Source organism: Leiobunum rupestre, chromosome 6 (assembly GCF_980474605.1).
Source record: "Leiobunum rupestre chromosome 6, qqLeiRupe1.1.hap1, whole genome shotgun sequence".
Classification (NCBI taxonomy): domain Eukaryota; kingdom Metazoa; phylum Arthropoda; class Arachnida; order Opiliones; family Sclerosomatidae; genus Leiobunum; species Leiobunum rupestre.
The window spans coordinates 34697347-34725216 of NC_143389.1; the positions used below are offsets into that span (position 1 = coordinate 34697347).

At 35.3% G+C, this 27870-nt stretch overlaps 5 protein-coding genes across 9 annotated transcripts; 3 read left to right on the forward strand and 2 right to left on the reverse strand.

The window, feature by feature from the left end:
- The first annotated feature begins 443 nt into the window (after positions 1-443).
- Ak2 (Adenylate kinase 2) lies at positions 444-1536 on the forward strand. The gene is made up of 4 exons (XM_090178604.1): positions 444-614; positions 698-743; positions 808-1166; positions 1225-1536. The coding sequence occupies exons 1-4, from the start codon at positions 492-494 to the stop codon at positions 1450-1452; spliced, it is 756 nt and encodes a 251-aa protein (XP_090034730.1). The 5' UTR covers positions 444-491; the 3' UTR covers positions 1453-1536.
- On the reverse strand, positions 1529-4214 carry LOC149940713 (choline/ethanolamine transporter flvcr2a-like). 2 transcript variants are annotated; one of them, XM_090177061.1, is made up of 9 exons: positions 3492-4214; positions 3291-3429; positions 3076-3222; positions 2940-3007; positions 2784-2887; positions 2427-2534; positions 2246-2351; positions 2069-2180; positions 1529-1620 (listed from the first exon to the last, which is right to left on the reverse strand). In XM_090177061.1, the coding sequence occupies exons 1-9, from the start codon at positions 3996-3998 to the stop codon at positions 1562-1564; spliced, it is 1350 nt and encodes a 449-aa protein (XP_090033187.1). In that variant the 5' UTR covers positions 3999-4214; the 3' UTR covers positions 1529-1561. The 2 variants fall into 2 exon arrangements, 1 of the variants encoding a protein (XP_090033187.1); XR_016481118.1 differs by lacking the exon at positions 2069-2180 and having other exon boundaries at positions 1541-1620; positions 2181-2351.
- Positions 4215-11381: 7167 nt separating this feature from the next.
- On the reverse strand, positions 11382-14875 carry LOC149940714 (putative MFS-type transporter C09D4.1). 2 transcript variants are annotated; one of them, XM_090178203.1, is made up of 9 exons: positions 14090-14875; positions 13886-14024; positions 13655-13813; positions 13508-13575; positions 13317-13420; positions 13131-13238; positions 11811-11886; positions 11641-11752; positions 11382-11521 (listed from the first exon to the last, which is right to left on the reverse strand). In XM_090178203.1, exons 1-9 carry the CDS (start codon positions 14594-14596, stop codon positions 11460-11462), a joined length of 1335 nt encoding a protein of 444 aa, XP_090034329.1. In that variant the 5' UTR covers positions 14597-14875; the 3' UTR covers positions 11382-11459. The 2 variants fall into 2 exon arrangements, with proteins under 2 accessions (XP_090034329.1, XP_090034328.1); XM_090178202.1 differs by having other exon boundaries at positions 11811-11916.
- Positions 14876-15302: 427 nt separating this feature from the next.
- On the forward strand, positions 15303-24579 carry LOC149940715 (uncharacterized). Of its 3 annotated transcripts, XM_090178763.1 has the most exons (8): positions 15303-15388; positions 21757-21931; positions 22171-22265; positions 22347-22440; positions 22501-22665; positions 22723-22882; positions 22938-23448; positions 24268-24579. In XM_090178763.1, exons 2-8 carry the CDS (start codon positions 21878-21880, stop codon positions 24518-24520), a joined length of 1332 nt encoding a protein of 443 aa, XP_090034889.1. In that variant the 5' UTR covers positions 15303-15388; positions 21757-21877; the 3' UTR covers positions 24521-24579. The 3 variants fall into 3 exon arrangements, with proteins under 3 accessions (XP_090034889.1, XP_090034887.1, XP_090034888.1); XM_090178761.1 differs by having other exon boundaries at positions 22347-22665; XM_090178762.1 differs by lacking the exon at positions 15303-15388 and having other exon boundaries at positions 21714-21931; positions 22347-22665.
- Positions 24580-24745: 166 nt separating this feature from the next.
- Positions 24746-25894, forward strand: LOC149940716 (putative glutamate receptor). Its single transcript, XM_090179355.1, has 6 exons — positions 24746-24813; positions 24870-24967; positions 25028-25121; positions 25179-25343; positions 25415-25574; positions 25638-25894. The coding sequence occupies exons 1-6, from the start codon at positions 24763-24765 to the stop codon at positions 25892-25894; spliced, it is 825 nt and encodes a 274-aa protein (XP_090035481.1). The 5' UTR covers positions 24746-24762.
- The last annotated feature ends 1976 nt before the right edge of the window (positions 25895-27870 follow it).

Consider the following 27870-nt stretch of genomic DNA (forward strand, 5'->3'; position numbering starts at 1 on the left):
CTGCTTTTGAAGCCTTTAATTCAGGTGGCCGGGTTACAATGCGTAGGAGGGTGGTGGAAAGCCCTGCATACCACGTGAGCCAACAGCTCCCTACACTAATTATTACCGTTAACCTCAACAAGTTTTTATGGCAGGGGAAACCGAAGAGCAGTGGGGAAAGAACATGCAATACATCAAGTAGTAACATTTAACAATTTCCTAAAAATTGTTCCTAATAATAAATAATTTTTTTTCATCTTTTTAAACGTCCAAAGTATGATTTTAAGCAAATATGATCGTTCTTAGTAATTTGAAAAATAAGAGAAACTTTAGTCCAAAAAGGGAATTTTCAAGGATCAAAAAGGAAAATTACATTTTCGCGGGCTGGCATCACTGACGCTGCTTTGAAGTGCAGCTTTTATCGCAAGTTGTTCGCAACGTTATTTAACCATAAGCGTTAATTTTTTGAATTTTGTTCGGATTGTTCTGCTTGAACGTAGTCGTGTTCAAAAATGGCTCCATCAGCTCAAACGTTGCCGAAATTGCGCGATTATACAATCGAACAAAGTGAGAATGAAGTTAAAGGAATCCGCGCCATATTTCTCGGTCCACCTGGATCCGGAAAAGGTACCCAGGTAATAATTAATTGACATTTAATTGCCGTTATTTGAGTTTACATTTTCATTAGCCAAGGCCTGAATCTTACTCTATCTTCCAGGGACCCAGGATTCAAGAGGAATATTGCGTTTGCCTTCTATCCACTGGTATATTATGGACCTGTGTAAGAATAAGTGTTCGTAGAATGCTTATTATTACATTTCAATTCAGGTGATATGCTGAGATCAGAAATAGCTAGTGGTTCAGAATTGGGTAAAACCTTGAAAGATATTTTGGCCGAAGGAAGACTAGTCAGCGATTCTTTGGTGGTCAATCTTATTTCGAAGAAACTGGATACTCCAGAGTGCAAAAATGGCTTTATATTGGATGGATTCCCCAGAACAGTTATTCAAGCTCAAGAATTGGATAAGCTCTTGGATTCCCGAAAGTCTAAATTACACTCTGTGATTGAATTTGCCATAGATGATGATTTGCTAGTTAGGAGAATTACAGGGCGATTAATCCATCCCAAAAGTGGAAGAAGCTACCACGAAGAGTTCCATCCACCCCAAAAAGCTATGACTGATGATGTTAGTAAAACATTTGATGGGGGCTTAAATCAATAAATATATCTTTTTTACTTTGTAGATTACTGCAGAGCCTTTAGTTAGACGAGCAGATGATAATGCTGAAACTTTGAAGAAGCGTTTAGATACTTATCACACCCAAACCAGTCCGCTTGTTGAGTATTATAAAAAGCAGAAAATCCTTACCACAGTTGATGCTGCAAAAAGCGCAGATTTTGTTCATAAATGCGTTAAAGCTGCTTTCGACAAGGCAGTTACGAGACCCAAAGATTTGGTTTATTTTGTATAATGTATTAGCTTCAGTAAATTAACTAATTTGGGTGAAATTTAAATTTTTTAATAAAGATGTTAAAATGTTTACAACTTTGGAAAATTTGATATCCTTTTTTTTTTCACTTTCACCCAATCGCTTCTGGTATATTGACTTTTAAACGTTTCAAATCTGATGTAACAAAAACTGTGACAGAAAAGGAATATAGTTAAAAAAGTTATATTTGCAGGTGTTTTTTACACAAATCGCATATGAAGAAACGTAGATGGCGCCAGCCTTCGATTTTGTGAAATGTTAACGATATAATCTTTTCTTCCTAAGAGATGGCGCCATCGTTTCTTGATATTTTTCTTCGAACATGATTTAAATTAAACCCCGATGCCGATGAGAGACGCTGAAATATCAGTCTCGGCGTCTCTCGCGAAAGGGCCTCGATAGTAGGAAAGATAAAAATTTTACTACGATAATTTTTTAAATTTCAAGAATCTGCTGTTTTTGAAAAAGCACGTTTTTAAGCTAGTTTTGCGCACTTTTCAAGGTATATTTTCCATAAACCCCGAACTTGTCGCTGGCTTCGGGCACTAATTTAAATACTATCTTTTGGTGACACCAGAAATTTCCATAGCTTACGTACAACATAGAAAAGATTCTACGACACAGCTGATTAGTATGATCAAATTAGCCGCTAAAACGCCATAACTTTGTAATATAAAAGACGACGAATACGTCAACATAATTCCTATTACCTGAAATTATTAGAAAAATTTCCGTTAATCGTAAATTTTATTTATGCCAATCTTCAACGGATTACCCCTCCAAACGCCACTATTAAACCAGATGACGCAATTTCTGGCAGTGGATAGGATATTTCGGCTCCAAATTCGAAGCTGACGGTCAGAAATGCGGATAGGAAAAACCTTTAAAGACGAAAATTATTATCCATAAGCGCGTTAGGCGATTATTGGTTAACTTTAGGGAACTTAAACGATTACCCCAATATTGTGATAGAGATGTAAATCATGATCATGTTGTAATAGAGCGATCCGGCGAAAAAGATTAAACCGAAACAGCAACCGACAGATGATGATACGAACAAAGTCCTAAAATAAAACCATTTCAAATAAACTAAACCATCATACCATAGACCAATGAAATAGACCCTTAAAGGAAACATAACCTATAAATTTCTGTCTTCTCCAAAGGGTTTCAATATTGTCCGTGTAAATTTTCGGCGCTGTTTAGTGGTTTGTTGCGGATCTAATCCGTAAAATTGTTAGTATGTTCCGTAAAGTACGCGTTGGAGGTGATATTCCCTTTCAGGTAGTGACTGGGTTATGAAATTTATTTACTTGAATTTTCGCGTTTTATCCATGAGAGATCCAAAGATTAACGCGGAAGGAATTCCAACGAGTAGAATTAGGGTACCCAAAATACCAACATCTTTATTAGCACCCTAGGGGGATAATTTGATAAAATCTTTCACACTTAATAATGATCGAACTTACTGGATAAAACTCCAGAATTAGTTCGTTCATAATGGAAGGGATTGTGTTCATAATGCCAAAATTAATAGCTGCAAAAGACGCGATATAAATTCACGATGTAGCTATTTTTACTTCCTTTTCAAAGAGTAACTTTTACCCGACGGAATTATAAGCAGTAGACAGTTCTTTTTCTTGATAATTTTCAAGATATCGGAAAATGCTCCTGGTTTCGCTTTGAGGCACTTGGAGTCACGAACCATCTTCTGAGACAAACTCGGTGGTTTCGGCGGCTCGTCCTGCAAGACTGAAATTGGATACCCACTTTGATTATGAAATCTAAATACAATCAACGAAACCTTCATTAGAACTTGCCGAAAATAGCCGCTAACAAAGCGACGGTACTGGCTACGGCGAAGGAAATGTTCAAGTAGAGCAATTGACTTCTGATTTCTTCGAGATTCTTCCCGTAAACAATGAATGGCGGAAGCAGACATCCTAAAGCGACCCCTAACTTTGGGTGAGCGCGAGGGTAAAATGAGACTGCGTTTCAATTCCTTCCTTACAGTGACTTACAACGTTGGCAAAGATGCCGACCGAACAGGCCCTGGAGACTTCGTCCGCCCCGAACCACTTGGCCGCGTAAAGAGGCGTCATTGGGAAGAAGCAGCACTGGGCCATGGACACGAACGCGTGACCCAAGAGCAGGGCCCAGAAGTAATCGGGCCCCAAAGCCGCGACGCACCTGACCCAAGCCCCGACCGTGACCAAGCTGATTCCCGCGATGAAGAGAGCGCGGCAACCCAGTTTCTCCAAGATGAGGATGGACGGTAGTAGCGGACAGGCGAAACCCAGCAGGAAGATCATGGAAGTGCTGGTGACCGCGAAGGAACTGACTCCGAAATAGGAGACGATGACGTCACTGATAATTACGTATTCGGCGAAGAATATCGCGCTCATTAACGAACAGAACGAGAAAATAGAAAGGGTCAAAAACCTTTTAGTACTTAACGAGGTATTCTCCTCGTCCACCGGCCTGTCCATTCTGTCGGATAAGTGGTATATTTCGATTTGACCACTCATAGTTTGGTCCTTATTACACACTTTTACTGAAAACTCTGAAGTTTTTAATTGGTTTTTTAGCTTCGCACGTACAGCTTGAAGTGGGTCACGCCGCTGCTGTAGTAATTTGCTAAATTGTATTTCCACTTAAATCTCTTCCTGTACCGCACTTTGCGTCGTAAGAATTATTTGTGGTTTTATAGTTAAGTAACCTTGTAATAATGTAATTGAACGCACTCTTTCATGCACATCCGACGCGACACGTACCCACGTTGGAAATTTGAAATTGTTCCCTTTTATATTCACCGTTGAAAGCTCTTCCGAACCGGTTTTATCATTACAAGAATGGATGTAATAAAAAAAGGGGAGGGTGGCGAAATAGATTAAATAAAATTGCCAATAGGGTTTTTCTCATTTTAATATTTTTATCATACAATTGGGATTACGCGATTAAGTTAACTTGGTCGGTGTCTACAAATTCCAAAGATTTCGGAATTTTCCATTAGATTACGAAGATAAATCCCGAATTACGTTTTCGATTTAAATATTAAACGATATGGGGGATTTCTGAGAATTACTCGCCTTGTGGGACCTTAGACTTTGGTCTAAGGTGGGACCCTACCCGGAGTGAGATGGTTTTGACGGCTAAAGTGCGCATCAACGCGACACCCTTCTCGGCGACTGTTGTCAGTGGCGATTCTCTCACTTTGCGGAAATTCACGACAGAGCGATATTTTTTATCGCGCTGGTCCGTGCCAGCTAGGAGCAACAAACACAACACCCCACACAAGTAGAACGCAACCCGTCAAAAGTCGTGGATTTTCTTGCGTACGTTTTTCATTGGCTAGACGCTTTAGCGCCTGCTACCGTCGGAAGGGAAAAATTCGGAAATTGTCCCCCCCCCCCCCGCCCGTAAAACGTTCATCGTAAATTTGTCGTCTTTGTACGCGCGCTAAGCCTCGGGATTTAAGCTGGATGCGCGCATAAAGCTCACGTACGAATTTTGACGCGAATGAGTCGGTTCCAAACCATCGACAAATTACATTCAGTTTCCCTTTTTCTAGCTGCTGGAATATTAATTTTATGATCTGTAGGTGGGGTGGCGAAGTGGTTAGCACTTTTGCCTCGCAGCAAGAGGAGCTGGGTTCACTTGACACGGTTTTTACACACAATCGTAAGGATTTGTGTGTACTAGTCTCACGTACAGTGTAGCCGTTGCCGCCGATGCCGATGCCGCCGTGTTACGCATATCTCTTAAACGGTTAGGGCTAGAAGAGTCAATGATATCTCGTTCGAATGTACATAAATCGCCATTGATAGCCATTCATAAAGGTTTCAAATCGGAGCCCTAGAAGTTGGACATTGCCCAATTTACTATTTTCGGTGGTTTCGCCTTGTGTGGTAGATATTTTATTTAAAATTAAGTCCGATAACGTTAAAAAAATATTATTGAATAGGTTAGGAATCAGCGGACCTACAACTTTGGTTATATCAGTAAATATTAAATTTAAGTATAGTTTTCGGGGTAATTTAAGGGACCCCAATACAACGTACCTGAAGTAAAAATTAAGTGTGACACTTATCGGAGGCCGTTCTAATATGACCAAAAGTAACAAATAAGTGTGACACCTATATTTCCGCCTGAAAGTCGACATAACGTTCCTAAATTTAAGTCCAATTTTCATGAAAGTTCTATTTTTGAATAGCTGTGGTTTCCATATAACCTACAATTTCAATTACGTTGCTTAATTTTAATTCTAAGTAAGGTTTTTTGGACAGCGTATACTGACCCCCGCAACTTCCAACATTGGAAATACGCGTGGTTATAGAGACTATACGCGAATTTATCTCTGGCATTTTCCAATACCGTTCTAATATGACCCAAAGTAACAAATAAGTGTGACATTTATCGGAGTAATACGCGATGCTTACAACGTATGACCTGAAGTAAGAAATAAGTGTGACACTTATCGGAGTAATACGCGATGCTTACAACGTATGACCTGAAGTAACAAATAAGTGTGACACTTATCGGAGTAATACGCGATGCTTACAACGTATGACCTGAAGTAACAAATAAGTGTGACACTTATCGGAGTAATACGTGATGCTTAGACCGTATGACCTGAAATAACAAATAAGTGTGACACTTATCGGAGTAATACGCGATGCTTACAACGTATGACCTGAAGTAAGAAATAAGTGTGACACTTATCGGAGTAATACGCGATGCTTACAACGTATGACCTGAAGTAACAAATAAGTGTGACACTTATCGGAGGCCGTTCTAATATGACCAAAAGTAACAAATAAGTGTGACACTTATCGGAGGCCGTTCTAATATGACCAAAAGTAACAAATAAGTGTGACACTTATCGGAGGCCGTTCTAATATGACCAAAAGTAACAAATAAGTGTGACACTTATCGGAGGCCGTTCTAATATGACCAAAAGTAACAAATAAGTGTAACACTTATATTTCCACCTAAAAGTCGGCATAACGTTCCTTAATTTAAGTCCGATTTTCATGAAAGTTCTATTTTTGAATAGCTGTGGTTTCCATATAACCTAGAATTGCAATTACGTTGCTTAATTTTATTTCTAAGTAAGGTTTTTTGGACAGCGTATACTTACCCCCCTCAACTTCCAACATTGGAAATACGCGTGGTAATAGAGACTATACGCGAATTTATCTCGGCATTTTTCAATGCCATTCTAATATGACCCAAAGTAACAAATAAGTGTGATCAGAAGTAAAAAATAAGAGTGACACCATAAGCCTATCAACCCTAAGTTTGAATCGAAAGGCAGTGTTGGTTCCAGTAAACGACTGGCGAAAGTACAGCGCAAAATCCCCCCGGTGGCGGAAAAGAGAAACGTAACGCATCCCGCAATGCATGATGCCAGCTGCTTTGGTAAGAGAGAGGTGCGTAGAGAGAGAAAGGGGGAAGGAAGAAGCTTCAATTTATCTCTACCAGGTGCCGATACTATCGCCTGGTTTCTTCTTTTTCGCCCGTCCAGTGGTGGTACAAAGGGCGCTATGCGCGTATCAAACTTAGAGGTTATAGGCTTATAGTGACACTGATCGAAGGAATCTTCTATGCTTTCAAAGTATGACTAGAAGTAACAAATAAGTGTAAATACAATTATGTGTGGCCATCGATATATATTGGTTGTGATACCGGCGGTGTAGGTTGCTGCGAATAGCTCAAACAAACTTAACACATTAGAAGGATTGTGTGTATTCTGACCGTCGTACGTCTTGTTTATATCTTAGTCAGCACAGTTAAAACTATAAATTGTGCTAAGGAAATTGTATTTCATCGTTTAGTTAATTTTTATTTAACCATTTAAAAGTATTTGTGTAAACTATTTAAATACTTTGAAAGTCGATACCACTCTCAAATTTTAGGTACATTTTGAGAAACACGTTTTCTCTCAAATGTAAAAATAATTAATCAGTTATCTTAAATAGAAATTAAAATTCAATAATAATGGTGATACATATCAACTTTGCGCCTGTTGTTCTAGAAAACCGTTCACCCTAGAGCTTTGTGAAAGGTTTTAGACTGCTCTGAAAGTTTCGATTTGAAATTTGTGCGAGGGGAATTTTATTATTCAATTTTTTATGTGGTTTCAAAATTAAGCAATATTTCACATATCTCGACATCATTTTTAATATACTTCAGTACAACGAATACTTATCAGAACCCAGCCAAATCAAATACCAATAAATAAAATAAATGCGTTTAAAGGGAAAGTAACCTCCAACGCGTTCACTAGGCAGCGCCACGGAAAAGCCATAGTGAGGAACGGACAACTTTGGTACTAGTGTTTACCACTTAATCTAGGATAACAGTTGCGTTATCTGACGCGAGCAAAATATTATGATAAATCAGATATCAGATTATCCGCATTTACTGTCAGATACAGTGGCGTAGCTAAGTCAACCTAGGCCACCCGCGAAATTTTTCTGGGTTTTAGTCGGTATCTATCATATTATTTATTAGGAATTTAGGGGATCCCTGAAGACCCGTGGCCCTCCTACATTGAGGGGCCTTATTTACGCCACTGGTCAGATATTATCAGATCAGTTGATATTGGTTAAAATGCAAACTAGACATTTTAAGCCCGAAACTGAACCGAATTCATTGTAAACACATTGACAGAATTTGAGTAGAGGCATCCAGTTATTGATTTTACAAGTTTCCCTGAGGGGCAGATCACTTTGTTACAGGGTGTCCTAATAATCATGATTAAATACGAGGGTGTCCTAATAATTATTAGAGTGAGCTGCCCCTCGAGTTTCATTGATTAAACTTAGCAACCATTTATTTTTATATTAAACGTGTAAGTCAGATAAAGCCTTAGCTTTATTTAATATAATTTAATTATCTAGTAAATTTTAATTTAATTCTCTATTAAATTTTAATTTAATTCTCTATTAAATTTTAATTTAATTCTCTATTAAATTTTAATTTAATTCTCTATTAAATTTTAATTTAATTCTCTATTAAATTTTAATTTAATTTTCTATTAAATTTTAATTTAATTTTCTATTAAATTTTAATTTAATTTTCTATTAAATTTTAATTTAATTTTCTATTAAATTTTAATTTAATTATTTATTAAATTTTAATTTAATTATTTATTAAATTTTAATTTAATTATCTATTAAATTTTAATTTAATTATCTATTAAATTTTAATTTAATTATTTATTAAATTTTAATTTAATTATCCATTAAATTTTAATTTAATTATTTATTAAATTTTAATTTAATTATCCATTAAATTTTAATTTAATTATCCATTAAATTTTAATTTAATTATCCATTAAATTTTAATTTAATTATCCATTAAATTTTAATTTAATTATCCATTAAATTTTAATTTAATTATCCATTAAATTTTAATTTAATTATCCATTAAATTTTAATTTAATTATCCATTAAATTTTAATTTAATTATCCATTAAATTTTAATTTAATTATCCATTAAATTTTAATTTAATTATCCATTAAATTTTAATTTAATTATCCATTAAATTTTAATTTAATTATCCATTAAATTTTAATTTAATTATCCATTAAATTTTAATTTAATTATCCATTAAATTTTAATTTAATTATCCATTAAATTTTAATTTAATTATCCATTAAATTTTAATTTATTATCCATTAAATTTTAATTTAATTATCCATTAAATTTTAATTTAATTATCTATTAAATTTTAATTTAATTCTCTATTAAATTTTAATTTAATTATCCATTAAATTTTAATTTAATTCTCTATTAAATTTTAATTTAATTATCTATTAAATTTTAATTTAATTCTCTATTAAATTTTAATTTAATTATCTATTAAATTTTAATTTAATTCTCTATTAAATTTTAATTTAATTATCTATTAAATTTTAATTTAATTCTCTATTAAATTTTAATTTAATTCTCTATTAAATTTTAATTTAATTCTCTATTAAATTTTAATTTAATTCTCTATTAAATTTTAATTTAATTCTCTATTAAATTTTAATTTAATTCTCTATTAAATTTTAATTTAATTCTCTATTAAATTTTAATTTAATTCTCTATTAAATTTTAATTTAATTCTCTATTAAATTTTAATTTAATTCTCTATTAAATTTTAATTTAATTTTCTATTAAATTTTAATTTAATTCTCTATTAAATTTTAATTTAATTTTCTATTAAATTTTAATTTAATTTTCTATTAAATTTTAATTTAATTTTCTATTAAATTTTAATTTAATTTTCTATTAAATTTTAATTTAATTTTCTATTAAATTTTAATTTAATTTTCTATTAAATTTTAATTTAATTATTTATTAAATTTTAATTTAATTATTTATTAAATTTTAATTTAATTATCTATTAAATTTTAATTTAATTATCTATTAAATTTTAATTTAATTATCTATTAAATTTTAATTTAATTATTTATTAAATTTTAATTTAATTATCTATTAAATTTTAATTTAATTATTTATTAAATTTTAATTTAATTATCTATTAAATTTTAATTTAATTATTTATTAAATTTTAATTTAATTATCCATTAAATTTTAATTTAATTATCCATTAAATTTTAATTTAATTATCCATTAAATTTTAATTTAATTATCTATTAAATTTTAATTTAATTATCCATTAAATTTTAATTTAATTATCCATTAAATTTTAATTTAATTATCCATTAAATTTTAATTTAATTATCTATTAAATTTTAATTTAATTATCTATTAAATTTTAATTTAATTATCTATTAAATTTTAATTTAATTATCTATTAAATTTTAATTTAATTATCTATTAAATTTTAATTTAATTATCTATTAAATTTTAATTTAATTATCTATTAAATTTTAATTTAATTATCTATTAAATTTTAATTTAATTATCTATTAAATTTTAATTTAATTATCTATTAAATTTTAGTTTAATTATCTATTAAATTTTAATTTAATTATCTATTAAATTTTAATTTAATTATCTATTAAATTTTAATTTAATTATCTATTAAATTTTAATTTAATTACCTATTAAATTTTAATTTAATTATCTATTAAATTTTAATTTAATTATCTATTAAATTTTAATTTAATTATCTATTAAATTTTAATTTAATTATCTATTAAATTTTAATTTAATTATCTATTAAATTTTAATTTAATTATCTATTAAATTTTAATTTAATTATCTATTAAATTTTAATTTAATTATCTATTAAATTTTAATTTAATTATCTTTTAAATTTTAATTTAATTATCTATTAAATTTTAATTTAATTATCTATTAAATTTTAATTTAATTATCTATTAAATTTTAATTTAATTATCTATTAAATTTTAATTTAATTATCTATTAAATTTTAATTTAATTATCTATTAAATTTTAATTTAATTATCTATTAAATTTTAATTTAATTATCTATTAAATTTTAATTTAATTATCTATTAAATTTTAATTTAATTATCTATTAAATTTTAATTTAATTATCTATTAAATTTTAATTTAATTATCTATTAAATTTTAATTTAATTATCTATTAAATTTTAATTTAATTATCTATTAAATTTTAATTTAATTATCTATTAAATTTTAATTTAATTATCTATTAAATTTTAATTTAATTATCTATTAAATTTTAATTTAATTATCTATTAAATTTTAATTTAATTATCTATTAAATTTTAATTTAATTATCTATTAAATTTTAATTTAATTATCTATTAAATTTTAATTTAATTATCTATTAAATTTTAATTTAATTATCTATTAAATTTTAATTTAATTATCTATTAAATTTTAACTTAATTATCTATTAAATTTTAATTTAATTATCTATTAAATTTTAATTTAATTGAAAGTTAATTAAATAACCTGGGTAAAAATTTGGATTTTTTAATGAAAACGTGACATATTTTACAAGTTTGGAAATGTTGATGTCTTTATTTTAGACGTCTTCACCCATTCGCCTCGGGTATATTATTGGCTTCTAAACGTTTCAAATCTGATTTGACGGAAACTGTTGAAAGTAAAATATTTTGCGTATAAAACGGGGTAGATGGCGCCAGCGCTTCTATCGCTTTCTCTGAAAGTGATTTAAATCGCGTATTTCGGCATCAGTGTGTCAAATATACGTACAACAAAGAAAACTTCCAATGACGCCGCTGATTACCATGATCAGGAAAGCCGATATAGCTCCGTAACTGTGTAACATCAATGACGATGAAAAGGTCATAGCGATTCCAATTATCTGAAATCGGGAAAATACTTGGTGTTAATCTTTACGTGTTATATTTAAAGCAACTTACCCCTCCAATCCCTAGGATTAACCCCGAAGACGCTAATTCTGACAGTGGATAGGATATTTCAGCCGCAAATTGGAAGCTGACCGTTAGAAAAGCCGATAAGAAAAACCTAGGATAAAGGCAAACAAATGGCCAACAACACTTTGCCTGATAATATCTGATCTATCCTCCTAGATCTGATTAGGGAGCGTCCATAAATTACGCGAGGCGTTTAGGGTAGGGAGGGGGTCGAACTAAATCTCACCCAATCTCACGTGGAGGAGAGAGGGGGTTTCGGCAAATATATGGTAATTTTTTCATGCAAGAAACAGTGTAAAGTTGCGATAAAACTGGGTTAAATTTTAGTAGTTTCTTAATACTTAAAATTTAAGTATTTTATAGTTCGATTTTCTCACTGTGATTCTAGACTACGTTCTGTCTAAAATACTAGTCTTAACTAGTCTAAAATATAAATAATTAAGCAAATTATGTTTTTTTTTATAAATCCAACGCAATCAAACACAGATTTACGTATTTACACTAAAAATACGCATTTTGAAAAATCTCACGTAATATTAGGGGGGGAGAGGGGGTCGAGCCAAATCTCACGACATCTCACCAAAGTTGACTCACGTAATTAATGGACGCTCCCTTACTTCATGCGTAGAAAAAATAGCGCCATCTGCTTGAATACTTATCAACTAAGTTCTTTGGAAGCTGAAACTTTCAACGGCTCTACAGACTACATTTTGATTGAGTTGAAAACCTTTCTACATTCAATTTAGAACTTAACCCGTAGACATAGAAACTGATCAAAATTTAAACTACGCACGTAGCCTATCGATCAATAACGTCATCTGTTCCGTCGTCTTCCCTTAAGCGTGGGAGAACAGTGTGAGTAATAAGGCACTATCACAGACCAATCGCCAGTTTAAAAATTAGCTGGGCCAGTTTAAAAATTAAATGCTTGGGGTGTTAGTGGCCCTGGTGACCACTTAATTAATTCAAAGTTTTTTCCCTTCAAGATTAGTTCATTAAAAAAATACTATATTAATCCCTAAAATTGTTTGGTCTTTGCTTCTTGCACATATTGTCAAGAATAGATAATTTGATCATAAATTATGATAGCCTGATTTTGACGGTTAAAAATGGTAAGTGGCCAGTGGCCAATTTTTTAATTAAACTACCCAGGCTCTATATGCCACAGGTCCAGTTTAAAAAAATTCCTTATTTCTCAGCCTGTGGGAGAACTTGGTAGAAGACGGCGGAAGAGACGATGACGTAGGCGAAGTGAGTCTTCTCGAGATAGGATGAAAGAAATTTGTAGTGAGGCTTAACATGTACCCCAATGTTGTAATGGCGAGGTAAATCATGATCATGCTGTAATAGAGTGATCCGGCGAAAAATATTAATCCGAAGCAGCATCCGATGGAAGACGCGACGCACAAAGCCCTAAAAAGAGAGACATTTCAGATACGCTTCAAAGGTGATATTCCCTTTAAAGTTGTGACTGCTTTATGGTCCATTTACTTGAATTTTCGCGTTTTATCCATGAGAGATCCAAAAATTATCGAAGACGGTATTCCAACGAGTGGAATTACGGCACCCAAGATACCAACCACTTTAGTGGCACCCTTGCAATTATTAAAGTCTTAATATTTATAAAATTCGCGGTTTCAACCGTTTTCACCCGAATGAAAATTCAAAATGAGCACACTTACTGGATAAAAGTGTAGAATTAGTTCGTTCATTATCGGAGCGATTGTGTTCATAATACCAAAGTTAATACCTACAAAAGATTCGAAGCAAATACGGCGAATCTATAAATATTTTATAATTCTAGTCGAAGAACAACTTTGGGAATTTACTTGAAGCTATTATCAGAAGGAGACAGTTCTTTTCCTTAATAAGTTTCAAGACATCGGCTAATGCTCCGGTGGAAGAACCTTGGTTGGCGTTGAGGCACTTGGCGTCGCGAATCGTCTTCTGAGACAAGCTCGGTGGTTTCGGCGGTTCGTCCTGCAAGACTGAAATTGGATAAAACCATTTTGAAATCTAAATACTATCAACAATATTTTTTTGTAGAAGTTGTTCCTTACTGAAAATAGCCGCGAACCAAGAGACGGTACTGGCGACGGCGAAGGAAGCGTTCAAGTAGAGCAATTGACTTCTGATTTCTTCGGGGCTCTTTCCGTTCACAATTAACGGAGGAAGTAAGCAACCCAAAGCGATACCTAACTAATTGAAATGAGGGCGACGGTCAAATTAGACCGTCTTTACAATCCATCTTTAGAGCGACTTACGACATTGCCAAAGATGGCGACCGAACAAGCCCTGGAGACTTCGTCGGCCGCGAACCACTTGGCCGCGTAGAGCGTCGTCATTGGGAAGAAGCAACTCTGGGCCATGCCCACGAACGCCTGACCCAAGAGCAGGGCCCAAAAGTAATCGGGCCCCAAAGCCGCGACGCACCTGGTCCAAGCTCCTACGCCGACCAAGCTGATTCCCGCGATGAAGAGAACCCGGCATCCCTTTTTCTCCAAGACGAAGATGGACGGTGGTAGCGAAAAGGCGAAACCCAGCGAGATGATCATGGAAGTGCTGGTGACCGCGAACGAACTGACTCGGAAGTAGGAGGCGATGACGTCACTGATGATTACGTATTCGGCGAAGAATAAAGCGCTCGTTAACGAACATAACGAGAAGGTGAAGAGGGTCGTAAATCTTTTCGGACTCAACGAGATACTCTCCTCGCTCGGCGTCTTCTCCTTTCTGTCGGACACGTGGCACATTTCGATTTGACCACTCATCGTTGCGGTTTTCCAGTTGCGGTGTTATTTCTCAGCGTACCTCTTTTCGTAAATCCCTTACTGATTTAGGACCCAATTAATAACCGTATGAATTATTTGACTGGCTGATGTAATATTTGTACTTGAATGTGAATTTTTTTCGACTGACACGCACCCGCGACTGTAATCATCGAAATATTAGCTTATATTGTTTCCGTCGAATGATCTTCTCAAACGGTTTGTTATTGCATAATTACAAGAATGAGTTTCAAATAAGGGGAGCGTGGTGTTCTAGCTTCGGAGGTGGTGTCGTGGATTAAATATAATTGACAAGGATAATTCTATAATACTAGAAATCTGTTTAGACACTTTCATCATTTCTTTTATCATATAATGGAGATTACGTGGATTAAATTAACTTTGTCGGTATCGAAAAAATCCCTAAGAACATTGCAATTTTATTTTAGATTACGAACGCAACTCCCGTATTGAGCTTTTAGATTTGAAGGATTACAGCGATACGGGAAATATTTGTTATTTAGGCCCAAACAGGAATTAAAGGGCATCTCGCTACCCTCAAACGTTCTGAAAAATGCCTGGCAAAGTGAATTAATTAATCAACTTCGCTATAGTATTTTCGAGGGGACGTTCTGATACCATTCGGAAATACTTTTTACCAATTGAAAGGTTTTCCGAATCGAGAACACGGAGTAAAACATCAAATGTTAGTTTTAGCGTTGAAATGTTATTTTTATCTACCTGGTACGTGACAGCTAGGAGTAAGAAACACAAGGAGAACGCAACCCGTCAAAGGTCGTGTATTTTTTTGTGTACATTTTTCATTGGCTAGACGTTTTACCACCTGCTTCCGTCGGACGGGGAAAATTCGGAAATTCTAGCGCGCGTGCAAATCGCTCGTGCGAAGAATACACTAATAAAGCTGGGTCTTGTGACGTAAGAGCAACATTGTAACAAGTTGGGCAAGCCCACTTTTTATTTTATAAATTAAACTATTACTTTAGAATTACAAATCAAATTTCATCTCGTAGGTATTGAACCTTGTTTATAAACAATGCGAGTGTCGGAAAAAACTGAAGCGTGCTACATATGATCCTCTATAATTAAAAACGTTTATGCAATCACGCCCTTCAGAGTGAAGTCACTAACTGCATATTTCGACCAAATTTGACAAAATGTTTACGGCAATTATGAAAGAAATTCCTTCGTTTTTCGGTTAGGTGTTTATTCGATTTTACGTATCAATAAACTACATGTAGGAAAATACTCATTCATATTTTCCATTAGCGTTTATATTTTCGATAATTTGTCCTAAGCAGTAGCGCCGCCAGGATTTTTTCCCAAGTAGGCACCGATGAATTTAGAGGCCTCCCTCTACGCAATAATTTCCATCGATAATTTCACGTTTTTTTCTTTTAACTAAGCTCTCCGTTTTGAAAGAGTTCACCGTGTTTCTTATTGCAAAATTATGTGAAGCCAGACTTGTAAATAGTGTATATTTTTAAGAGAGTCCACTGGACTCGGACCCCTCCGCCCATCTATTTTTCCGACGAGTCCAAGACTCTTCCCTCTTTCTTAGCCCCCCCCCCTCGTTTAAATTTATATGTTCTTTAATCTCTCTTTATTCCTCCATATTATATTCGAAAATAAATGGCACCTAACCAGGCAAAGCCTATAAAATTTTTATGGTAATTATAAAAGAGACAGTCAGTAATCGAACTACAGCATCAAAGTTGACATATTTTCATATATAATCGTGATAGGTAAATTAAAATGCTCGTAAATATTATCACAATTAATTTAACCATTAAAGTCTTCATTCCAAACCCATAGAGCTTAAATTTTTGTTTTCTACCTTTATTCATTTTCATAAAGCAAACTTTTGGTCTTCAATGGCACTGGTTCAATTACTGTTCCTAATGGAATACAGAGCAAGACTATTAATTATGGGCTAATAATTTCCATTCCCCACACGGGCCACACCAGTTTAAGTTTAAGAGGTTTTTCCCTGGTAGGCCCAAGTTTTCCAAATTTTTCATTGGTCATTGTAAATTTCTATAGGCCTCACAGATAAGTAGTAGTTGGGAGTCCTACTAATATTCGGAGAGCTGAAATAGTGGCGGTCAGTATACACTATACAGACTGGAAGGACGTCCTTCCAGATACAGATGCCTCAAAGCAAAGAATATATTCTTTGCTCAAAGAGAAAAATAATTCTACTTTTTATTTAATTCTCGAAATTTTCCCTCTTTTTACACAGCTAACGATATAATTTGAGGGAGTCCCGTGGACTCTTTACCCCCTTCTAAAGACATTTTTTTAGGAGTCCCGTTTTTGACGCGTGGACTGCCGCTATTTACAAGTCTGTACAGTGAAGCTAAAATTAAATTAATTTTTTCACCTGTCCCCCAGTTTAACCAACAGTTAGATATCCAATATCCCCAATTCCAATAATCCCTTATTTTAAATATTAAAGTCGTTTTACTCAATGAATGACACTCTGCGATTAGAGCTCTTCTCAAATACACTAATACGCGTATAAGAAGGGATAAGACCCTTTAACAGGGGTACCGCCATTGTGTGTACATTTTTAATAATCTACTTGTTACTAGATGGCGCCATCAGTTTACAATCCGAAATAACAAAAATGATAATATCCGCGAAAGTCTAATTTAAATTGTGGTTATTTAAAAGCTGAAATTTTGTATAAATATATTTTCTAAAATATTTTATATAAACTTTCAGCTTGAAATAGCACTTAAATTATATAATAAATATATAAATTTATTTTTTTTGGCAAATTTTGCGCCAAAATATCAACGCTGGTGTCATCTAGTGTAGAAATACGAAATTAAAATTTTCTACTCGATGGCGGTTTCTAAAGGTTTGTTTCCCTGTATGTAATATGCGAATTGGTGTATTCATCAACCACTAACATCGGATGGTCTTTTAAATGATTCGATAAATCTCGATGAATGGATAATGTGGCCAGGCTGGAAAGTCTATCCTCTCGCATGGTTGTCAGTAGACGCGTTTCAATTCTATTCAAGGAACTGAAACTCCTTTCAGAAATAGTATTGGCCACCGGAATAAACAGAACAACTTTTTAGTACTGAACTAAGTCGGGAAAGCCACCTTCCATCGTCATTAGATAGTGATAACAGTCTGTTACGCTTTTCAAATTTTTCGATTTTTTTTAAATTTCTGGCTATTTTAATTTGACCTTTCAATGAATCTAGGTCGAAATTAAAGCGAGTGTATATTTGTCAGTGGGCTAGGACGTCATTTTCTACGATAAAGTTTTCCGAGTCGGGGTCAGACGCAGTTATTCCTTTAATTAGGCTATTATTTTCTAAAAATCGTTTTTTATTTCTGATATAAATTTATCGATTATTTGGTAGTAAGTTGATCTCAACGGTTTATTTAAGGTCTTTGCTTCAGTGTCTCGGTTCCCTGTTTTACACGTTACCACACTAGGCTTTAGTCTTTGATTAGGGATTATTTTTCGTTTTCTTAAAGCTAAAGGTGCAGTGTTGCGATCGGGAACCGTGATAAAAACGGATTCGGCTAACTTAGAAGCTTCGTCCCAAATTAAGTCGAATTTTTCAGGGTTCCTTACTTCCTCTAAGGTAGTTCAGGTAGCTTTGCAAATAGCGATAGCTTCAGTTAGAACGACTCTCGAACTTTGTAAATATTCCGACAAGGAGTTGGTAATCAAAATCAAGTTAGTGAAGTTTTGTAATTGCAATATGTACCCTCGACACTCGGCAGCTTCTTCGGGCTTACCATTTTCTACCAAGTTCTCCAATGCTAATAGAACAGAATCAAATCTACTCCACCACCTAGTGTCGCAGCTTTGCGGAATTTTAAGAACTATTTCGTAGCCCAGCTCTTTTTGAGAATTATCAAAACATTCACTCTTAATAACTGAATTGCTTTGGAAATTATATATCGCTAGAACTTGTCCGAGTAATTCCCTAACCGCGACTATATTGGAGCAGCATTCAACCAAAACTAAATTTAAACGATGGGCATAGCAACTTCCACCTACTGCCTTCTCTATTTGAACCCTCACCCCTTTTACGTGCCCACTCATTACACTGACCCCATCATAAGTCTGAGCAACGCAATTTTCAATTATCAGTCAAAAGGGTAATTATAGCCAAGCTGATGCTTTCAGAGTCGAACTTATGCAAATCTGTGTGTGCTAAAAACCGCTCTACTACGCCAATTTCCTTTCTAATATACCTAATGCAAACACTCAGCTGTTCTACTCCCGCATTATCTCTAGTCTCATCGGCAATTACGTTAAAGAAACCACCTGATTCATTAACCTCCTTTACCATCATTCGCCTAACAAAATTTCCACTAAGGTTAATCAGCTCATTTTGGACAGTGCTATGTATGTATTTAGCATTATTTGGCATACTTACGCACTTGGCTTTTAAGTCGGGACAATTTATCTTTAATAAATCTAAAATTTCCCATTTTCATCGTCCGACTTATGCCCCCGAAGAGCGAGATCTTGTTGGGTGCACAGTACTATTATCTCCACGTGAGCAGCTAAGACATCTCTATTTCTAGCAACGTCTTTTTTATGATGCTGATCAACCTGACATACTATTGAGCTTCGAGATTTCGATTCCAAATAGTCTGAATATTTTTTATAAGACTGTTGGTGTAAAGATTTAGTCGAAGTAAAGTGTTCCTCGAACTTTTTGGCCATATTTTTCCAGTCCGAAAACCCCTCAATAAATCCCGTATTTCTGCCACCTAAAAAATGCCGACAACAAAAAGATTAAACTTTATCGTTTGCTACAGAATATTCGAGCATTTGGTATTTGGTGTAGCAAGAAGAATTGAAGCGTCGGTTTTCGGGAAAAGACGCGAGGTTAGGTTGAACGGGCAGACAATCCTTATCTAAACTAATATCTAAAGCAATTAATCGTCTTACGTTTGAATTGTCTATCTTTGCACTCGAGGCTCTATTAGAGGATTCAACCAAAATTTCCGATAACTCAGAATTTAGAACTACCTCCTTAGCCGGACTGAAATCGACATTGGGTAAAACGTCAACAATTTTTTTTTACTGTAGTGTTTTCAGTCTCTGTAAAACCTAGAGTCTCCCCTGAATTCAGTTAATATATTTTAGCTGACGGTTGAAGAAATCGTTCCATCGCGTCTTTCTGACTACTAACTATGCTCGCTTCTCTCTTACATTTTTTGCGTTTTTGGGCCCCCGACATAAACTTTCGGGAACTCATTCTGGTTTTAGTTTTTAAAGTAAAAACTCCAGATATTACGCCTTTTAAAAATGGTACCACTATAGTCTTAAAAAAAACTAGTTTTAAGAATGGTACCACCCTCGGCACCACCAATAGTTTGGTTCAAAATATCTAGCTACTAAAAGCTTGAAAAAAGCCAACTAACTTATTTAACTAGCCCGAAATGTTTTTATTTAAAACAAGCGCAGTACGGCTTCTTTAAACCTCTAGGAGGTAGAAGTCGGCACTTGCCTTGAAAATATTTAAACAAAAAGGACACTAAATTAACTGACTGAGAAAGACTCGAAATGTAGAGAACTGCTTTGAAGAAGCGCACAAAATGAAATGAAACTGGTAAAAATAATGTCTTAACTTCGTTAAGATAAGAGGGACCACCGGCCTTTCGAACACGTGACCCAGTGGGCGAATCTTAAACCCCCAAATAAGCTGGAGCTTTCCAGTTTTACCCCCATGGTGGAGGCCCACCCCTCATAGGACGATATTGCGCTTATCAACAAACGACATTCTTGACAACATGGTAGATCTCGGACGAACAGGTGTCAGGTGCGGGGGCCCCCTTTTTCGATTTGCATCTTGTGGGGGGGGGGGGAGAGAATTACAATGATCCCCTTTTACAAATAATCTTGGAATGTTAACACCGCTTAACCTGCCCTTTTAAGGCTGCAGGGGGCCCCTGAGGGGGGCTTGTTTTCTAAAGTGGAAAGCAAAGATTACCGGCCGTTCAATTAATTTTAGGCCGCAAGAAGGCACCTTTTTCGTAAATTGGAGGTCCCAAGAAGGCACCTTTTTCGTAAATTGGAGGCCTAAAGTAGGCACCTTTTCTTAAATTGGAGGCCCCAAGTAGGCCTACCGCTGGTGGCGCTACTGGTCCTAAGTTTAATAGACCTTTGAACTAAGCGAAAAAGTAGATAGCTTAGCTAAACTTTATTAGAATTAACGCGCAGCAGTTGGTCATTTTCACTTTATGGCGAAGTTTAATTTTCTCTCTCTTGGTCTTGCTCCAAGTTTAAATTAATTTTCCAAAGTTTATAAACTATAAGCTAGAGAGTTTTATTTTCTCTAGTTTATAAACTATAAGCTAGAGTGTTTTATTTTATCTTCTACGTAAGCGGTATCTTCAATTAACTCGATTCGGATGGGAAACTGACACCTGCCATGAACAAAGTTATAGGCACCAAGTCGTTAAGAGAAAGAGAGAGAAAATAACAAATTGGCCGAAGCGACATTAAATTCAATATAAATAGGTATAGTAGAGAGATTAAGAACTATAGAATACGCCGATAAAAACGTGTGAAATATTAGCTTTATGCCATACGTTTGTTAATTCTAACGAAAAATAAGTTTCTTTGGTTGGGCTTAAGGAAAGGTACTGACTATAGCCGTAATTTCGCACGCTTTTCTCCACGACTTTCGCGGCGCTTAAATTCTCTCGTCACTCCGTTCACTTTTAAATTACAAGCACCTCATGAATACTTTAAAATGTTATTCCATTTTGTTTCGCGGTGTGACTGGTGTGTTTACAAAATGCGTATAAAACGCATCAGGCATTTTGTTGTTAGGCGCTCGTCTTAAAGCATTCAATCCCCTTTGGTCCATTGCGAAATCGAACGTGACTTTCTAGAAATATTTATATCCATATTTTAAAAGTTGATTGGATGTCATTTTGAAAGATATATTTTCACCGTGAGCTAATCCCATTAGTTTGTCTGGAAAATAACAGTTAGGGGAATATTTTATTCAAATCTAGAAAAATGGTTTTTTATTTAAACCGCGACACAATTTCTCAGTTTTAAGGCGAATTCTTAACCGAAAGCGATCGGGAGTGATACCAGTTGGCTTTCATATCATTTGGTAACATTAAATCTTTTTCTGTCAAAGGTTTGGCAGTCTGCTAATACGAGCCGCGCTTGACGGCCATCGAGGAATTCGTGGAATCTTTGACTCTCTATTATGATCTAAATTTGGGTTTCTTCTAATAATAATTAAACGGGTATTCAAAATGGATCCTGGAATTTGTAACCAAACGGCGGCCGTTAGATTTGTTTCGACTGAGGTAACTACTTAAACATTTATCAGCGATAATGGTAATAGTGAGTGTAGGGAGCTGTTGGCTCGCGTGGCATGAAGGGCTTGCCACCAACCTCCTACGCATTGTAACCCGGCCACCTGAATTAAAGGCTTTAAAAGTCGCTCGAAGACTTAGGCCTATGGTTGTGCCTTGGGTATTAGCCTAGCTGATTATTATTATTTAGTTTAATATTAACGGATTTTTCTTCTCAACTATACGTTAAGATCCCACTCTGGGGTTTGTATAACTCACTAAATCCAGTGGACATCCAGGGTCATTACAAAACCGTGGTTGAAGCTGTTTTAAACAAAATGAAATGGTAGGCTTTTATCGCTCGACTTTTATATTGACACCTCATACTAAGATACTTGATGACTGATCGTGTCTCGTTCATTATTAGCTACGAAGGTATCTTAACGGAGGATATTATGGATTACGGCAAAGTGGTTGGTCCCGGAAACGGAACGGGAGTGCTGGGCTTCTTGCTTCGAAACGTATCATATAAATCATCGATACAAACTATTCAGATCATAAATTCAATCTCTTCGGCACAGGAATCTGATATCGGCTTAACTTTGATGGAACCTAGTTACGTCAATTTTGAGTACTTGGACTTTACCAGCGTCATGTTGGAGGACCACTATTACATTATATCATCCATCGACGATGTCAGGTTCGAATCATCAACATTCGCAGCGTCGTCCATCTTCTCGCGAATGGTAAAAATGCCTTTAGTCATTTGTATTTCACCGTCTCGATTAAGTCTTTGGTTTCAGTTGTGGGTAGCCTGTGGGACCTCTGTGATATGCTTCGCGATGTTTTGGCGGTTCGTAACTTTTTGCTACGATTCGTTTCGGAAAAGGATGTACGTGAAAGGCCAGCCCGTGGTATTATCCGACATGTTTTTCGCCACTTGCGCGATCGGACTGGCGCAAGGTAGGCCAGTAACTTTCTTTCTTCTCGCGCTAGTCGTAATTTCCTCCTTTTGTAGGCTACCATTTCCCGTCTCGTTCGTACGGCTATCTGAGGATTGCCGTTCTCTGTTGGGTCATCCACTGTTTCGTCTTGATCAACGCTTTCACAGGATGTCTCTTGTCCAAGCTGACCCTTCCACAGCGACCTTTTCGCGTTGACCATCTGACGGACATTCTAAGCTACCCGAAAAAACCTGTTTTCGTTTTTGAAAACAGTCCGGTCGAGTTTCGCTTCCGCTTTTCGCATTCGGAAGTCGAACGAATATTATGGCGACGAGTTTTGGAATTGGACACCCTGAAGGACTCGGACAATACGGATTTCTTGAAGTTCTTTATTGACATTTACGAAAGGAAAATGTTTACCATCATTCCCAAAAGTGTTTTGATGGAGACACTCAAAATAACCGTAGGATGTAAAGATACGACAACCACCGTTCATCCATCCGAGGACATTGTTTTCAAAACGCAAGTGGCATTCCCTCTTAGAAAACACTTATCCGATCCGTTCGCCAAAATCTTTAAAGACACGTAGGAGTTTTTTAAACCTTTTAATATACTGGGTTTACAAAAGGTTATGCAAAAATTTTAAGGAGTTGTAGGGGGTGAGTTGAAAAGTAGGCCTGTTTTTCCCCCATTTTCCTACGATGAGTTAAAAGAGCGCCAGAGAGCTTCAAAGTGTGGCCTACTAGCGCCTGGAAGTAGGCTGCAACTAGTGCAAAACCAACTGAACATTACGGGGGACCCGTGGTGAACCTACTTCGTTTCTTTTCTGTAAAACGAACAATACGTTTGTAACGAACCAATCGCGGAGAAAAATTCAAGTAAAAAATTAAGTAACGTACCCAGAATGTGCCTGTCTCACGTAATCGCCCATGGACATTGGTAAAAGTCCGTGAGACGAGGATGCGCCGGTTCCGGTACCTTTCCTAGTAGAGACGTTGAGCAGCCAAAGCATATCCGCCAGTTCTTCCGAAGTGAACTCCATTGTTGCAGTTTGAAAGTGATGAGAAATTGCGGTCCATCACTACTTTAAATACTGTTTAAGTTTACTTTTTTTACGCTGGTTACCTCGATTTGTTTACAAAGTCCTTTTTTACCTATCACACGAACCCAAACCTTAATGTTCGCGTTTCCCTCCTGCTTGGTTTTGCGCTTCTTGCAGCCTACTTCCAGGGGCTAGTAGGCCTTACTTGAGAGCTCTCTGGCGCTCTTTTAACTCATCGTAGGAAAATGGGGGAAAAACGGGCATACTTCTCAACTCACCCCCTACAAAACCTTAAAATTTTAGCATAACCCTTTGAAACACCCTGTACAGGAATTATCACGTTAAAGATGTTTTTCTCCTAGAACGCAAACCGTCTTCGAGGCTGGTTTGGTGTTTCAAGCTTTGTGGTTCGAGAGTTGGAAAGGAATTACGTGTTTGACGGAAGGGACGAAAAACGACATTCACGTAGCGGAACCTTTAGACCTCAGCAAATTCGTTATGGCGTTTTACGTATTGTTGCTGGGAACGGTGTCAGCTTTTTGCTCGCGGTTAATAAGATGTAGCCTTCACGCCAGCAGACCAGCCAAAAATCGTTACCTAAATATGGTTCCTTAAAGAATCCCTCGTTACTCTAAGAACTGTATGCTTACGCTATAATATACATGTACGGAATAAATGTGAAGGTTCATAATTTCTTTGAAAGCTTTTTGATGTTTGAGTGGTCACGAAAGTGTTCTTTTTAATTGGTTAATGTGAATAATTAACTTTGTTATGATTTTATTGATAAGAAGCATTCGAGCAATCCACGCGGTGTTTTTCAAAATGCCATCATTTATGACGCCATATCGCTTCTCAGCATGAAGTTTAACCTGAGCGGTTTTCCTCCCCTGCGATTCGCATCGACAGAGGTAAAGAGCTATTTAAGATTGAGCCGCTTTATTCTCAATGATTCCGGTATATTTAGATTCCTCTTTACGGCATTTACTACGGAATTAAGCCTCTAGAAATTCACGGCCATTATAAGACGGTAGTTGAATCTGTTCTAAGGAGCGTCAATTGGAAGTACGACCAATTATTTCTATTTGAATGCACATAGGGCAATTAAATTAAATAGCTTTTTAGCTACGAAGGGATTTTAACGGATGAAGTCATGGATTACGGTAAAGTTCTGGAATTTGGAAACGGTACAGGCATGGTCGGATTTCTAGTTAGAAACGTAAGGTATTGACACCTTAAATTAAGTCAAAAGACAGATCTGGTTTTGGTTACATAGGAGTCCGACGTTGGTATGTCACTAATTCCACCTACTTATCACGACTTGAAGTACTTGGACTTTACCAACGCCATGATCGAGGATGAATGGAACATTTTGTCTTCCAACAAGGCCATCTACGCTGAGTCTTCCGTTTTCGCGTCCGCTTCCATTTTTTCGGGTATGGTAAGTACTCGTTAGTCTAGATTGTCGTGTCGTCTGAAACGAAAGGCCCAAATGATCGAGATGTATTTCAGTTGTGGTTGGCGTGCGGCGTTTCTCTTTTGACTTTCACTGCCATTTGGAGCGTTGTTCATTTCGCGTTCAGTAGTATTAAAGGTCAAACTACGCAAAAATTCAAACTGGTCAATCTATTTGATCAATTTGCGAAGACGTACGCTATCGGATTGTCTCAAAGTAATTTGAAATGAAATGATACTTTATTAAATTTAAGTATAATTTTAATTCTTTTCGGAATAGGTGTTTCTTTTCCGCCACCGTCTTTCGGTTATTTGCGAATGGCTGTTTTGTGTTGGGTCGTTACAACTTTAGTTCTGGGTTTGGGTTTCACCGGCTGTCTCCTGTCCAAATTGACGCTTCCACCCGACCAGATACGAGTGGACGAATTAAGGGACCTTCTTTCCTACCGCGACATCGCCCTTTTGGTCTTGGAGAATACTCCGTTGCACATCTATCTTAAGGTGCCAACCACCTATACGTACTACCTAATCAACTAAGGAACGTGACTAATTTTCCCCAGAGTAGCGTCTTTTTAGTTATTAGGACCTCAATTTACCGTCCCAGGGGACGAGCTATTCGATCTCAAACGATGACGTGGCTCTTTGATCTCATTCCGACTTGAGCCCGAGTTAGGCTCTGGAACCAATAAACAAAGGAATATACCCGTTGAACCTAATCCCATTCGAGCGAATTCCCGTTTCATAGAATTTTGTGGTTCACGAGTATTTAAATCCAGCAAAATTGGCAGGTTTCCGTGTATTGAAAATTTAACGATTGTAAATGTATATTAAGATATATTTCTAAAGCAACTCTTCTAAACTATAGCCACACTATATAGGTTAAAATACTGTTTAAGTCAGTGTGAATTTCAGTTTTTACCAATGAAATTGAGAGATACTCGTCATGAAAACTGGTGTCAAGTGATAGTGTAAACACGGCTTTAGTAATTCGCTATAATACATGTATAGTTGAAGCATTAAATTTATAATCGATTTTGACCCAACATATATCGAACTTTCATGGATAAAATCCTTATTTGGAAGGTAAGTTTTTAAATAAATTACTTAAACTTTGTTAAATTTGGGTTACCGGGAATTAGAGTTTGTTAAATTAATCAGGAATTGCACAGTTGAATAAAGGTTTTTTAAGAGTTGGATTAGGTTAGGTTAATCTAAGTTAGATTAGTTTGGGCAGTGGCGTAGCTGAGAACTCAGAGGCCCCCCCGCAAAAATCTCTATGAGGCCCCCCCTTTTAATTTTTTTTATGGTTAGCAGGGCCCCCCTCCGAAGCTCGAGGCCCCCGCGCACAGCGGGCCCTGCGGACCATCAGCTACGCCACTGACACTTGTGAGTTTGGGTGAGTTTATTTTTAGGTTCGTTGCTGTTAGGTTAGGCTTAGGTTAGTTTTTTAACATTGTAATTAATTTTATGATCCAGTACTCCTACTGAGCATGTTTCTATACCAAAGAGAGTGATTAAAATCAGTCACTTTTCTTTGGTTTAAGTTAGGTTAAATGTGATTAGACTAAGTTGGTTTTGAGATTTTGAGATTATTTAAATTTTTTGGTTAGGTTCGGTTATAATAGGTTAAGTTTAAGTTAGGTTTGGTTATAAATAGGTTAAGTTTAAGATAGGTTGGTTTAAGATAGGTTGGTTTAAGATAAGTTTAGAATGAGATTAGGTCAGGTCAGCTTTGATTATATTAGATTAAGTTAGGCTATCCCGAGAGGTCGGAAATCCAAACAAAATCCGTATATATCTTACTGAAAATCCACGATAAATTCGTCAATGTTTTTGTATTTAATTAAAATCCTGAAGTTTTAACCAATCCACCAAATACATTGACACATCCGTAAAACTCTCGAAGAAATCCACAAAGTCTGACTTTGTGGATTTCTTGAAAGTCAAGAGAAAAATCCACAAATCAACCAAAAAAATTCAAATCCAAGGATTATTTTTTTTTTAAATCCAGGTAAAATGGCTAAAAATACTGTTCTATTACGCGTGCGTAGGCGTTTCACTTAAAGACAATTGTTTTTAATTATTTATTAAAATGACATTTTACATAAGAGATGGAAATATAATATTATGTGCTGATGTACTCGGAGTGGAAGTTGCTACTCTCAGCGTCAGCTTGACGTCGATCTCAACTTTCAAATTATTTCTTTCTTGGTGTCTTTTAGTGTGGTAAACTGAGCCGCCCCTGATTTAATCACTAATACCGATTGATTGTATGTTTGGAGGCCGGATTAAGATCTTTAAAGTCCCTAAGCCCTTAACAAAGTTGACTGACTCCATATATATCTAATTCAAAATTTAACAACAGCGAAATGAAACAGCACTTAAGGCCTGTTCACACGAACGAACAATTTGCAAAACATTATTGGCCAACACATAGATTCGAGAAAGTCTTGAAGAATGGTTGGGTGTTTTTTTGACCAAGGCTTAGATCCAAAGATTTAAATTTAATAAAT